This window comes from Prenolepis imparis, unplaced genomic scaffold (genome assembly GCF_030444845.1).
Source record: "Prenolepis imparis isolate NDT839.2.m4 unplaced genomic scaffold, iyPreImpa1.0 SCAF_1, whole genome shotgun sequence".
Lineage (NCBI taxonomy): Eukaryota > Metazoa > Arthropoda > Insecta > Hymenoptera > Formicidae > Prenolepis > Prenolepis imparis.
In genome coordinates this window covers 1,404,486-1,417,564 of record NW_028141159.1, presented here as the reverse complement: position 1 = coordinate 1,417,564, position 13,079 = coordinate 1,404,486, and the positions used below count along the sequence as shown (strand labels likewise).

The 13,079-nt window shown below is 33.2% G+C and overlaps 1 protein-coding gene across 9 annotated transcripts in view; it reads left to right on the top strand.

The window, feature by feature from the left end:
- The window catches only part of Dh31-r (Diuretic hormone 31 Receptor), a 111,435-nt gene extending 100,263 nt beyond the window's left edge, over positions 1-11,172 (top strand). For 6 of the 9 annotated variants that reach the window (XM_083047355.1, XM_083047358.1, XM_083047346.1 and 3 more), the window contains 5 exons: positions 4,834-5,025; positions 5,436-5,559; positions 7,172-7,213; positions 7,298-7,381; positions 8,727-11,172. In XM_083047355.1, the coding sequence (XP_082903481.1) occupies positions 4,834-5,025; positions 5,436-5,559; positions 7,172-7,213; positions 7,298-7,381; positions 8,727-8,975 (691 nt within the window). In that variant the 3' untranslated portion in view covers positions 8,976-11,172. Of the gene's footprint in view, positions 1-4,833; positions 5,026-5,435; positions 5,560-7,171; positions 7,214-7,297; positions 7,382-8,707 lie in introns of all 9 variants that reach the window. The other 3 variants (XM_083047370.1, XM_083047379.1, XM_083047389.1) reach the window with 3 other exon arrangements.
- Positions 11,173-13,079: the final 1,907 nt, after the last annotated feature.

Here is a 13,079-nt window from a genome sequence, read left to right as displayed (position 1 = left end):
TACATATATTCCTTGTGTATATGAACGCGTCTCGCCCTTTTGAAACATAAGGTCCCTCTGTATATACAGGGTGTCCCGAAACTACCGCGAGATATTTTAAAGGCAGATTCTCTGGCCAATTTAAAAACGATTTTTCCTCAACGAAAATGTCGAGGGAGACCATCATTTTTTGCATGTTCCCAATTTTTGTCATCATGTATCTTTGTAACTAAGCCTTAAATTAAAATTCTATTAAAAGAAACTTTACTTAAAATTAATTGAAGAATGTGGTTTTGTTAATATTATATTTCTAGAGGGCTTAGTTTACGAGAAACCCTTTATTTTTAATCGCTTATAACTCGAAAATTATTGGTGCCTCGACATTTTCGCTGAGGAAAAATCGTTTTTAAATTGGCCAGAGAATCTGCCTTTAAAATATCTCGCGGTAGTTTCGGGACACCCTGTATATTTGTATATATAGAGGAGACTGATATATAAGAATAATAGAAGAAATGGTAGAAATATGAAAATAAGATAGAAATATATTTTCATATCTGTCAGGAACAACAACACAACGGCTATTTCATATCCCTACTCGTTTCTCTATTTTTCGAAAAATTTGCGATTCAAGATGTATCTTGTATAAAATATTTACATTTTACGCGAGATATTACATTGCTTACATATCATTTCGCGATTTAAGATTAAGAGCACTGTTTCGATCAACCAATTTTACACATTTACACATTTTTTTTTAAACTCGATATAATTAGAAAAAAAAATCAATAATAGATATTGCTACTTTTACGAAGTGTTTCACATCTCGCTGCCATTTTTTCTTCGCGCTATACACGAGAAAATCCTCGAGAATGAATCAGCGCTTTCGAGCACCATCGTTGCTTTAAAAGAGCCTCGATCTCGCCGGCAAAGAAGGATTGCCGGTCCACTTTACTTCCATAGGGAGAACGACTCATCAAGGGTAGTACGCGCCTCTCGCATCTAATACCGGCGTGTTTTATGCAGTTGTATGAAAATTTCGCTTCGTCGGTAGCCGTAATGCGCGAAGAAAAAAACGCACGAGAGTATATAAAAGTGTGTATAAAAAATTTAAAGGTCGGGAAGGACGGAAAACTGTACAGGGGCACGTAATTGATGCGAAATTAATGAAAGCGAGATCCGATGAAAGCGCCGTGTCGCGCTATTTCGAGGTCCGTCATGGTCGATCGCGCTATAGCTGAATGAAGCCACTGTAGGATTGCGAATGTATAGAGTATACCGCGTTCTCGCTCCGCTTCAAAACTTCCAGCGGGGGAGCTTGAAGATTGAATGCGACAGGGTACGCCGAGAAATTTTAAGTGCGTAACTATGTTTAAGTAATTGACGTAACTTTGTCACGCGACTGCGCGCGCGTGTCTTCTAAATTATACTATTTATCAAAACAAACGATGACAGAAGATAAAAGGTACCAACTACCGCGGCTAAATTTTAGGTGTCCCTATATATTACATCTGCAAAATTTAGTTATTGTGTCAACATTTTAGCTATGGTGCCTGGATATTTTGAACTATAGGGAGTTTAACCAACTCCACGTTAAATAAAAATTATTATACATATAAAAATTATAGCTTAAAATATTGGTTTTTTTCTCATTATCTCTCGCACAAATATTAGATGCGCATAGTCTAATCAGATTAATTTCACTACATGTTTGTTAGAGAATGAAATCTAATTAATTTTGGTAATCGAATGCAACGCATCTTTATGGCACATTAAATGACTATTTATTTTATATTTTTATATATATACACAATCAGTATTGTAAAAATAAATAAATAGTCATTTAATGCGCACAGAGTCATAATAGTCATTTAATTTTCAGCAATTATATATATATATATATATATATATATATATATATATATTACTGCTATATGTCACTCTGATTACTAGAAATTAAATGACTATTATTGCTTTGTGCGCATTAAATGACTATTTATTTATCTTCACGTTATTAATTGCAATATATATATAGCAGTAATATATATATGTATATGTACAATATATACGCAAATTATTAGACTCAAACATATTTTAAATTTTTATGTTAAGATTACTTCACAGTTATATTTTTTTGCGTTTTTTAATAGACACATTTATTTAAGTTTTAAGATAAAAGTACCAATGTTTGGACATGCACCTATATATCTAGATATTCGTATTTTTTTTAGTCTTTAAATGCAGATATTTAAAATTTACATACGTACATTTAATATATATATATATATATATATATATATATATATATATATATTACATACATTTATGCATACATATAATATTAAAAGTTTAGATATCCATATTTAAAAACCAAAAAATACGAATATCCAAATATAGGTCCAAGCATTAGTACTTTTACTTTACCTTTTTTTTTTTTTATAAAAGATTGAAGATTTTTAAATAATTTTTTGACCTGCAAATTATTCGGAAACATCTTTTTTAGTGATGAAAACTCATATTGAATCAGCAAGACAATAATCTCAACATAAAAATATGTTTAATATATGTTCTAATAATTTGCACACGTCTGTATATATTACTGGTATATATTGTCAGCTATTAAAAATTTATCGTTTGGAAAAGAGATGCTAAAATTGTTGTTAAAAGACTAGATTCTATTCGCGGCGCGTGTGTGCCTGATAAATGAAATAATAACGCGAGGAGAGAGATACGACTGGTATACTCTCAATCTTCGTACCAGAGGCAGCACACCGGAAACATGCTGCGCGAATATGTATATACGAGTGCGCTTTACGAGCGATGTAGATTGAAACATATCGGAACATTGATGAAATAAACGGCTCGATAACAAGCTCGTATACATATATATCGACCATTGCGTTATAAAGCAGCAAGTCGATATAAACAATATCGCGGTATATTGAAAACGAATGTCAATTCGATTGTTATCGTTGCGGAAATTTCGCGGAACGTTCCCTTGTCACGAAATAAATCGCACTTTGGGCGCCCCTTTATTTAAGGCACAATCTCCGTTATATTAAATACAAAAGAAAATAATAATACTCAAAAAGGTTGCATTTTGATTAGTTTCTGAATTATTATTATCCTCTCGAGGACAAACTTCAAATTTCAACAAAAATATCATCACGTGTACTAGATTTAATTGATATCCGCCGTTTCGATACATAATGCGATTCATATATTGTTATCGCAGAAAAGATTTTATTTTTATTGCCAGGAGAAAAGAGAGGGAATCTTCTCAGCATCACGCTGGGTCTTCGCTTACACATCTATTTTCGTTGTATTTTTGTTGCATTTACTCTCTCTTATATCGCATGGTAAATGTTTTATAACCATTCGTCAGAATAGTGCAATATCTAGCAGCGAGCTTCCAATCTCTTACAGTTATGTATATGTTTCTTCTTCTACCTCGCGCATTATTTATTGCGAAAACTTCAGCCACAAGAGATATCCCCTCCTTGACATTTTTCATCGTCTTCCCATCAGGTTTGTTAGGATAGAAAACTTATAGGCATTAAGGCGCGGATACGTTCAATTATACACAAGAATCGCTGTTACGATCGATCCTCGACATGCATACAAAGCCCTCCCAGTCTCTCTTATATTTCCTGTTCTCTTATTAATAAAGGCGTTAAATATATTACGATCGTACCGGAAGAATCATATACGAGAGACAATACGGTATTTCGATTCGTAGAAGATAGCTCCCAGGCTTCGGTGTGACTAATAAATGAAAACGATTGTAATAAATCGACAGGCATTTCATCAATCTTCCGATAATATCAACGTTTCATAGACGAAATACGGAGTATTAATTGTATATTGTACTTTGTTAATAGAAATCGAATTATCGTTTTTACATTTGTCTCGATGTAGCTTTTGTAATAGAAATATACACAGAGAGAATTTTCTCTTAGAATTTACCCTGAAAATCATGGTAATCGTGCACAGTTGAAAAATTTGTGTTAAATTCAACAAATATCATCTGTCCCAAACGGTCCACAAAAATTTTTGTGTTAATTTAACATAATACGGATATGTTAAATGGTGACACGAATATTGTGTTAATATTTTAACATAAAATAAATGCAAACTTCAAATAAACTTCAAATAAATTTTGTGTAAAATTAACATAGTTTTAATGTAAAAATTAACTAAAAAAATTGTTAATTTTACATTTTATCACCCCCACTTATATTATAAAGTAAAATTAACATTTTTTTTCTGTAAATTTAACAGATAAATCTTGTCACTAATAATACGGAACATATTTATTGTGTAAAATTAAAAATAGATATACATTGTATTATTTTTACACTTTTTTTTTAGTTTTAATAATTTAACATTTGAGTTCAATTAACATAACAGCAATATGTTAAATTAACACATGAATGTGTTAAATATTTAACACAAAAATTTTAACGGGGACCGTTTTTAACAAAAAAAACAAATTTTCCAACTGTGTGGGACAATATGGTATGGAAAGAATTTTAAAAATATGTTTGATTAATTTTATCATACTTTTAGTATACTATACTTTTAGTAAAATTAATCAAACATATTTTATATTTTATTGTGATAGATATTATTAATTTTTATTGTGATATAAATATTAATCAGAGAAATTCTCATGAAATTCTTCCCATACCATATTGTCCCACGATTACCATGATTTTCAGAGTAAATTCTAAGAAAAAATTCTCTTTATGTACATGTCCGCGAGAGAGATAAAATTACACGTCATGATTAATAACGAGATATAGTGTTGCAAGATATTCTGCCACATCGCTATTAGAGCATCAACGATTTATAAAGATCAATCAATACGATCAGATGCTGGATCAACGAGGGCAACTACATAAACGTGCTGGTTTATCCCGTATGCGTTTCCACCATGTTGAATCTGCTCTTCTTGTTCAACATCGTGCGAGTTCTTCTCATGAAGTTACGCGCCGGTCCTGCCATCGGAAGAACGCGTCCTTCAAGATCCATGTTGCAAGCTTTCAGGTAGTTGGATTCCTTCATACTTTAACGTACCTTTCACGTCAAGTTGCGCTTGCAACTTGACGGCGCAAAAGAAGATGTAAGACGAAGCAGAGAAAGAAAGATGTAACAAAAGATTCTCTTTTCTTTTACGTCTCGTATTAACGATAAATTTACAGCACATTTTTATTTTTAATCATGATAAATTATAAGAGCAATAAGTACTTCTATCAAAAGTCTCTTGCTCATCAATAATTTATCATAATAATGTTATTTATTATTACTTCGAACGCAGACAATCGTTGTAATTGATTGCTGACAATTCGTTAAACGTGAAAGAATATTGATACCTCTCCGTGGATTTATAACAATAATTATTATTTATTAATGATGCCAATCTTCCATTTACGAACGAAATCTAATCTTGTTATTAGGGCCACATTACTTTTGGTGCCTCTCTTGGGTCTTCACTATTTAGTGATTCCATTTCGACCACCGAAGAAGCATTCTTGGGAGCATTTTTACGAGGTCCTTTCCGCGATTACAGCTTCTTTCCAGGTTAGTAGGATAGGTTAGAAGGATACTTAAAGTATCGCAGATCTATTATTTTGTAACTAATTGTAAGGCTGAAATAAACAGTTTAATTATGTGCAATTATAATGCAAAAAAAACGTGTCGTGCTTTGTTCGGAAAATTATATGGCGCATATTTCGAAGAAATACCAGATCAAATAGTTCACACACCAAAATAAATTTCTAATTTATATATTTCGCAACACATAATTGTACTCATATTTGTCATTACAAAATATTCATTTTTATCATGTTTCGTATATTTTTCACGTATGAAACGTACCGTGTAAAAAAAGTAATTAGTGCAAAGTGAATTCCTTTTATGTTTGCAATATTAAAATTATATATATATATTACTAATATATATTATATAAAAAATATGATCGAATGTGTAGAGACTTTTCTGTGACAATAATAGGAATTTTAATATTGGAAATATTTACGAATAACAGATTGTAGTTAAAAAAAAGAATGTATATGTATATTTTTTATAAAAAATGTGACACAGTTTTTCGTTTTTTTTTATGCATATTGCAAAATATTTGAAAGAATTGTCTAAATTTAACAACAGATGTTTTGACACTTTTCTTTTCATCGAATAAATATTAAAATATTAATAAATAATTTTTTAGATAAACGAAAGAGAAAAGAACGTTAACTCGGCGATGTATTTTATAATAAACATTTAGTAACATCATGAAATATAGTGTCATCGGGACGAAAAGAGGTGGCATTGAAAATTTTTATTCGGAACTTTTATTTGAGTATCGAGCGAATAAATCAAATTTTGCCGCAGAATTGCGCTTTTATTTATACACTAAAAGGCAAGTCCCACGTGACTGCACTGTTGTATAATTATTTTATATCGCATCGATGGAATTGCAATTTAATTGAGCGATTCTATCATCGAATGAACCAGTTATCTTGGGGATCTGAAAGCTCTCGGCATAACTATTTTATATCTGCAAAAAAATACGATTATTAAAACGTTTATACTCGCGCGTCTTAACAATATAAATCGCGTGCAGCGATTTATCGATGCGGGCGCATTCGCTATTTACATAGAAAGAAATGATTTAAGCTGAAATAAAGATGGAAAGAAGCATGAAGATCTGTAAAACATGGATGTATTTTATTTTTAAAATATTTTTGCTTTCACAAATATTAATTTACAATTATTTACAATTAATTTGCAAATATTAATTTACACTCCGATATGTGACTTGCGTTTATGATTTCATGATATATAAAAGTTTGTCAAAAGTCATCCTCGTTCTTCCTAAGAGAAAATCAGGAGGAAGAATGGTAGGAAAAGAGTATTGTGTGATGTCAATTAAAAATTTTCCAACTTTTCATATACAAACAACTTTTTATATACAAACCGTATATAGTGAAACGTATGGTGAAAAAATATGCTATAATGTTATAGTTTATTGGCGGTAAATACTTGAAAGTTAACCGAGGAGAAGGAACCTGCGTATCTCTCACAGCACGAGGAATTGTAATAAAATCTCGAGTCGGGAATTCTCTTCGGAAACATTTCCCTTCGACCTCGATATATATATGTATAGAGATCAAATGCAATTTCTCTCTTCCAGGGTCTCTGTGTGGCTGTGCTTTTCTGCTTTTGCAACGGCGAGGTAAGTTTCCCCGCGATACTCTATACGGAAAACGGCCCGTTTCTGAATTCTCGGGGTAATGATATTTTCTCCCTTGTGTCGCAGGTAATGGCACAGTTCAAGAGGAAATGGGATGGCAGCGCCCTTATGCGAAAACGAGCCAACTCCTGCACAGCCACGACTGTCTCGGTATGCAATAAATTGACGAGGTCAGCGTTTAAACAGAAGACGGCCGAATCGATCGAATCTAGTCTAAAAAATCGTCGCCTAAACTTTTTTTTTCCCGCCTAACTTTCCACCGTGAAATAATGAACCTCGAGCGCGCGAAGAAACAGGTGGATTTGGAAGAGACTTGTGGCGAGGAAGTTGTTCCTTCAAATTGAATTTCTTATCTCTGAAATCCCGCGGATTATCTTAACTAAATCTTCGGCTTTCTCCTTTATTTCTTCTCTTTTCTGTGCTCTCGACATATTTACCTCTGTGACTTTGTGGCATTACTATGTTTAATTATCTCTAAACAACAAGAACTACAATCGTATCAGTAATTATTTCGCTCGATGTTTAATTAATTATTCAACTACTTAAATATGAGATGTAAATGAAACATGAGTAATGCGGAAATAGTTTTTATTTAATTTTAGCCACTGAAGCGGAACTTGTGTAATGTTATCTCGATGTAAAAAAAAAATATATATAGAGAGAGAGAGAGAAAAAATTCATCATAATACAATTTAATGTTAATTTTGGTCGATGAGATCTTTTTATCTCGTTTAAAAGTTATCCGCTTCGAAAAATTTTAAATTAGTAGGAACGGAACAAAAAAATGAAAAGAATTTTCAAAGAGAGAACGCATTCCTCGGGAATGTTAGAAGAAGATTCGGAATTTACAATTAAACCGAACGAATTTCCATCAATTTCCTCTCAATCCTCCTGCTTTTCACGCGGTGATCGCGAATATAGAACTTTGTCGATCTCTTTGTCTCACTATAATCTATAAAATCCTAGAATTAAGTAACCCGTGCATTCTCTCGACCCGGCGTTTCCCATCCGATTGGTCACGATGGAAAGCACCCTCGCGATTTTAACGAGAGAGAATTTTGCGCTTGACGCACGAAAGAGAGAGAAGTAACATTCTCAAACCCCCTTGAATTGAAATTCCCGTATGCACGACTCGTCAATGGCGCGATGCGGACTAACGTATACCCACACAAACACACACAAACACACGCACATATATACCTCCGACTAATACCACCCGCGTATACTAACATCCCCGCGGATGATGTGGATGTGCAGCCGTTTTATGTCGCGGTGACGATACCACTAATCAAAATGCTCGTCGTCGACGACGAGACAGGCAGAGATAGACACGATTGAAAAAAAAACAGAAGAAAAAAAAGAGACTATACCTGTATATATATTTTTATATATATAGATCATGTGATCCGTCCGTATCGTGCCAGTGACAGCAGCGTGCTCCGAGTCGAGTCCATTGTGGAACGTTGACTGTTTCAGTTTATCCGCTCGACCGCAGGTCCGATGGCGGGAGAGGAGAAGGTGTGACTATCAAGCGGCGTCGGGGACGGTGGACGCGGATTGCAAGCGACTACCACCGGCTACAGGCGAGGCCCACCAGCTGCAGCAGCCGCAGCAGACCGTACAGATGATCACCGCAGGTCCAGGTCGCCCCGGTAATCACGGCAACAACAATCACGCCCGGGTGCTCATCAAACGCAACGATGACGATTCTTCCCACGACGAGTGCGATCAGACGCAGTGTTGATGGTCGAACCTGATGCGGGACAGGGGATGCACGTGCGCGGGACCACACGTAGATAGAATCTCCTCCGCGAACCTCCGGAACTTCTCCGTCGAGTACACAGGGAGAATTTTCTCCTAGAATTTACCCTGAAAATCATGATAATCGTGGGACAATATGGTATGAAAAGAATTTCATGAGAATTTCTCTGATTAATATTTATCACAATAAAAATAATATCTATTACAATAAAATATAAAATATGTTTGAGTAATTTTACTATGTAGTTTAGTAAAATTAATCAGACATGTTTTATATTTTATTATGATAGATATTAATTCTTTCCATACCATATTGTCCCACGATTACCATGATTTTCAGGGTAAATTTTAAGAGAAAATTCTCTCACTGTAGATGATTAAGATTCAGTCGCCTCGTCGATTTGTTCTCGCCAAGCTGTTTACGAATAGTGGTATAAGTCATAAAAAAATATATATATATATAATAGATATTGTATATAATATATAGGATGTCCTATTTTAATCGATCATCCCTAAAAACTTTTATTTTTGATTATACAACAAAATGTTTCAAACAAAAGTTGTTTTATTTGAAGAAGGACGTTACTAACTTTTTTTTAAAGGACACTTCAAGATTATTTGAACGCCATTTGTTTTTTTAAATGGAACCACCATAATTTTTATAATAAATCGATTCCTCGTAAGTTTCGGCATAAAAAGTTATAAGGGTAAGATGGCTAAAAAATGAATATATAGTTTACGAAATATTTTATATTTAAATTTGACATAATTGTACATGATCGATTAAAATGGAACACCTTGTATATATATAATATAAATTATATGCAAATTATGTATTTTTATATTTATTTGCGCGCGCGATATATCTATCATTTTCTGCCTTTCTCTTGGGTTATCTTCGAAGGGTAGGGAATTGTAAAAAAAAATTAAAAAATGTAATAAAATTGAATTTACATCGAATATTTTCAAAGCGAGATTTTATATAAATGCGACTTCTATCACTATTCCGTTCGTCTCTACCGTTCAAATATACCAGGAGCTAAGAGAAGACGTGCTTTATCCTTGAGAAGCTTAAGTTCCGGAATTTGCTAAGAAGGCCTAAAGACCGCGAAGATTATTTTCTTAAAGAAAGATTAATTAACTCGCGCGAGAGAATGGGATGAGCGCGAATTTAACGGGGATTTGATTTTTGTCTGACTTATGTCTATTATATTAATATATAATAAAACGCGTAAACCGACGCGGGATTGCGATGTACATGTGAATCTTGCCTGCACAATAAATCTTGCCTAAGACAACAATGAACAAAAGCGAGATCTCTATTTAGAGAGAGGAGAAGAAATCATATCAGCGATGACTCGATCGTCGTTTTTATACTCTCGAGTGTAGTCAAGATACCATTCGCTGTTACTTGTTCGCTCGCAATGTTCGAAAGCAAGTTAGCGTTAATAATTCTTGCCAATTCTCGTTTCGTCGCTGAAATTCGAGTGTAACGCAATTTATTTGTATATATATTTTAAACGCGTTATATTACGTCGGTCGATTGTATTTTCGCGAAGCAATTATAAACTGGAGAACTGCAATCATTAAATGCTTTAGATAGAAAATAAATGTCCGATACGATATACTAGTCTTTTAACTGTATTATAGAATAGAGAAAATTGTGCAAAGCTGTAAATCACAAGTAAAACGAATCAAATTTTCCATGAGTGGATTTGCAGGATGCATTTATGGCCAAGAGAGAAAGTGTTCTTTACGCTTGTAAGAAAAGAATATTTACCCGAGACGATTGCATTGAAAATTTCAAGAATTTTAAGAACTCGAGAAATTCAGATACCTGAAGTTCCAATATTGGGATTCGGAGCTTTTGAGTTATTGACAGAAGCAAGATTTTTTTCGTGTGTGACAAAGAATCTCCCTTGTTTTCTCTCGTATATATATGATTCCGCGTAACAAGGATTTTCATTTTCTCATGTACGAAATTTTATGTAAAGGTGTCGATTGTAAAAAAACAGCTCTATATGCAGTAAGATGCGAGTATTGTGTACATATAGCGTGTAATCTCGATGGTCACGCGAGAAATTTATATTTCCGCGAGCGGAAATAAAAATGTGTTTAGAGAATTCAATATATATTTTGCGAAAGGACAGACGCAAATAAATAAAGCTAATCAATCCCGATTTTACAGCTGCAACATTATTCCTCGCATCCTTCCACGAAGACAGAGTTTAAACAATTGTAATGTAACAATAAAGGTATTTTAAAAAATTATCGAACGTTAAAAAAACTCCAATGTGAAAATATTTGTGTCTTTCTGTAAGAGATTTCTCATTCAATCGAAGCGTTTATTATCTGATACGTCAAACGGACAGCAAAGTTAAGTTACTGACCTCCTTCGTAGGCCTGCTTTATCAAATTGTAGCAGTTTCGTTAACGAAAAATCGTTTATAGATACGAACTAAGTGAGTTTGAAAGGGAAAAGGAGAAGAGGTGCATTTCCTCATAATTTCCTCGCTTTTGACATCGCAGCTACAAGGATGGTTGAATTAGACGTATATTTCCGACCTGCAGGGCCTCTGAACCAGTTCTTTAGCTGTGCACTTATATTGAATTACATCAGAGAGGCAAGAAATTAGATGTAATGCCTCCTTGCAATGTTGTACGTCGAAATTTCTTTCCTCGGAACAGGATGTTTATCAGGTCTTTAAACCCGACAAATTTTAAATCAACTTTGACAACTTTGTAATGATGTATTATAACGCAATTTAACATTTTTTAAAGTCTTTTGAGATGAAACAAGTTTATATAATATGGCTATTAAAATATTTCATTGGATTTGGATAAATTTTCATTCGACATTAATTAATATGGCAACATATTATTATTATACATCGAAAGCAGAATTTAATAAAGATCTCTCTGAATAATTAGGTAATTCGTACTTTCCTTTTTCGACAATTTTTTTACTAGAGAAAAATAGATTCTAATCTCCATCACTTACAAATGAATGTGATAAAAGCTATCTGATATGTAACTGTCTTACATATGTAATTATTATATAATTATACAGTTATTCACGATATAACTATTACAGGAAGAGGGGTGAAATAAAAAAGTCATTCTGCAAAAACACATGAAGAATAATTATTGTAATCAGAGTGAACAAATTCTAGAAGAATGATAATTTACGATAAATTATACATGTAATTTTTCCTCGCATGTCCGTATTACACAATATACATATGATTCGCGATCAGTTTTTGCCGTAGAGCGAGGAAAAACTTTGGCAATGATGTTCGGCAAATTCACGTGCGCTCTTTTAAAATGTCAATCTCATTTCGCCTCGTTAATTCTTTCGTCGCAATTACAGGTCCATTTACATCGAACGATTTTCAACGCATAATTATACAAGTTCATATAAGATTGATCGAATGCGAAACACTCGCAACAAACGCGACATTTTTATATTTCTTACGAGATATTTTGCATAATCGCTCTACATATGAACTTAAAATTTAGCAATCATTGCATTTTGTAATACGTTAACTTGTAAATCTTAGCAATATAAAAGAGGAACAAAAAGATATGCGCGATTTTTCGAACGTTCGTAAAAAACCAAAAAATACTGGAACATTGTATATTTAAAATTTATAATATATATGTGTGTGAATGTATAAATTTTAATATTTTTACAATAATATGTAAAAATCGTTCTCTCACTTAAATAATCATAAATATCAGCATTTCAACTTGATGCAACTCTCTACCTTTGCAACATCTAAACGAATCGTTCATATATATATCGCGTAATACGGTAAAATCAGTACAGTTATATCTCTTTCGTAAAATCTAATCTTAGAAATTACTTTGGAATGGATATAATAAATAATAAGAAAAAAAAGAGAGATCGTTGACATAATGTGTTATCGGAGAAATGGACGACGATAAAAAAAAAGACGTCGTCTGCCTAACTTGTCTTGCTATATGCATTAAAAAGTCTGCGATATTTCTCAATCTCTCAATCTCTCAATCTCTCTCTCTCTCTCGCGCGCGCGTGCGCGCGCAATTCAAACTTAATACACAACGA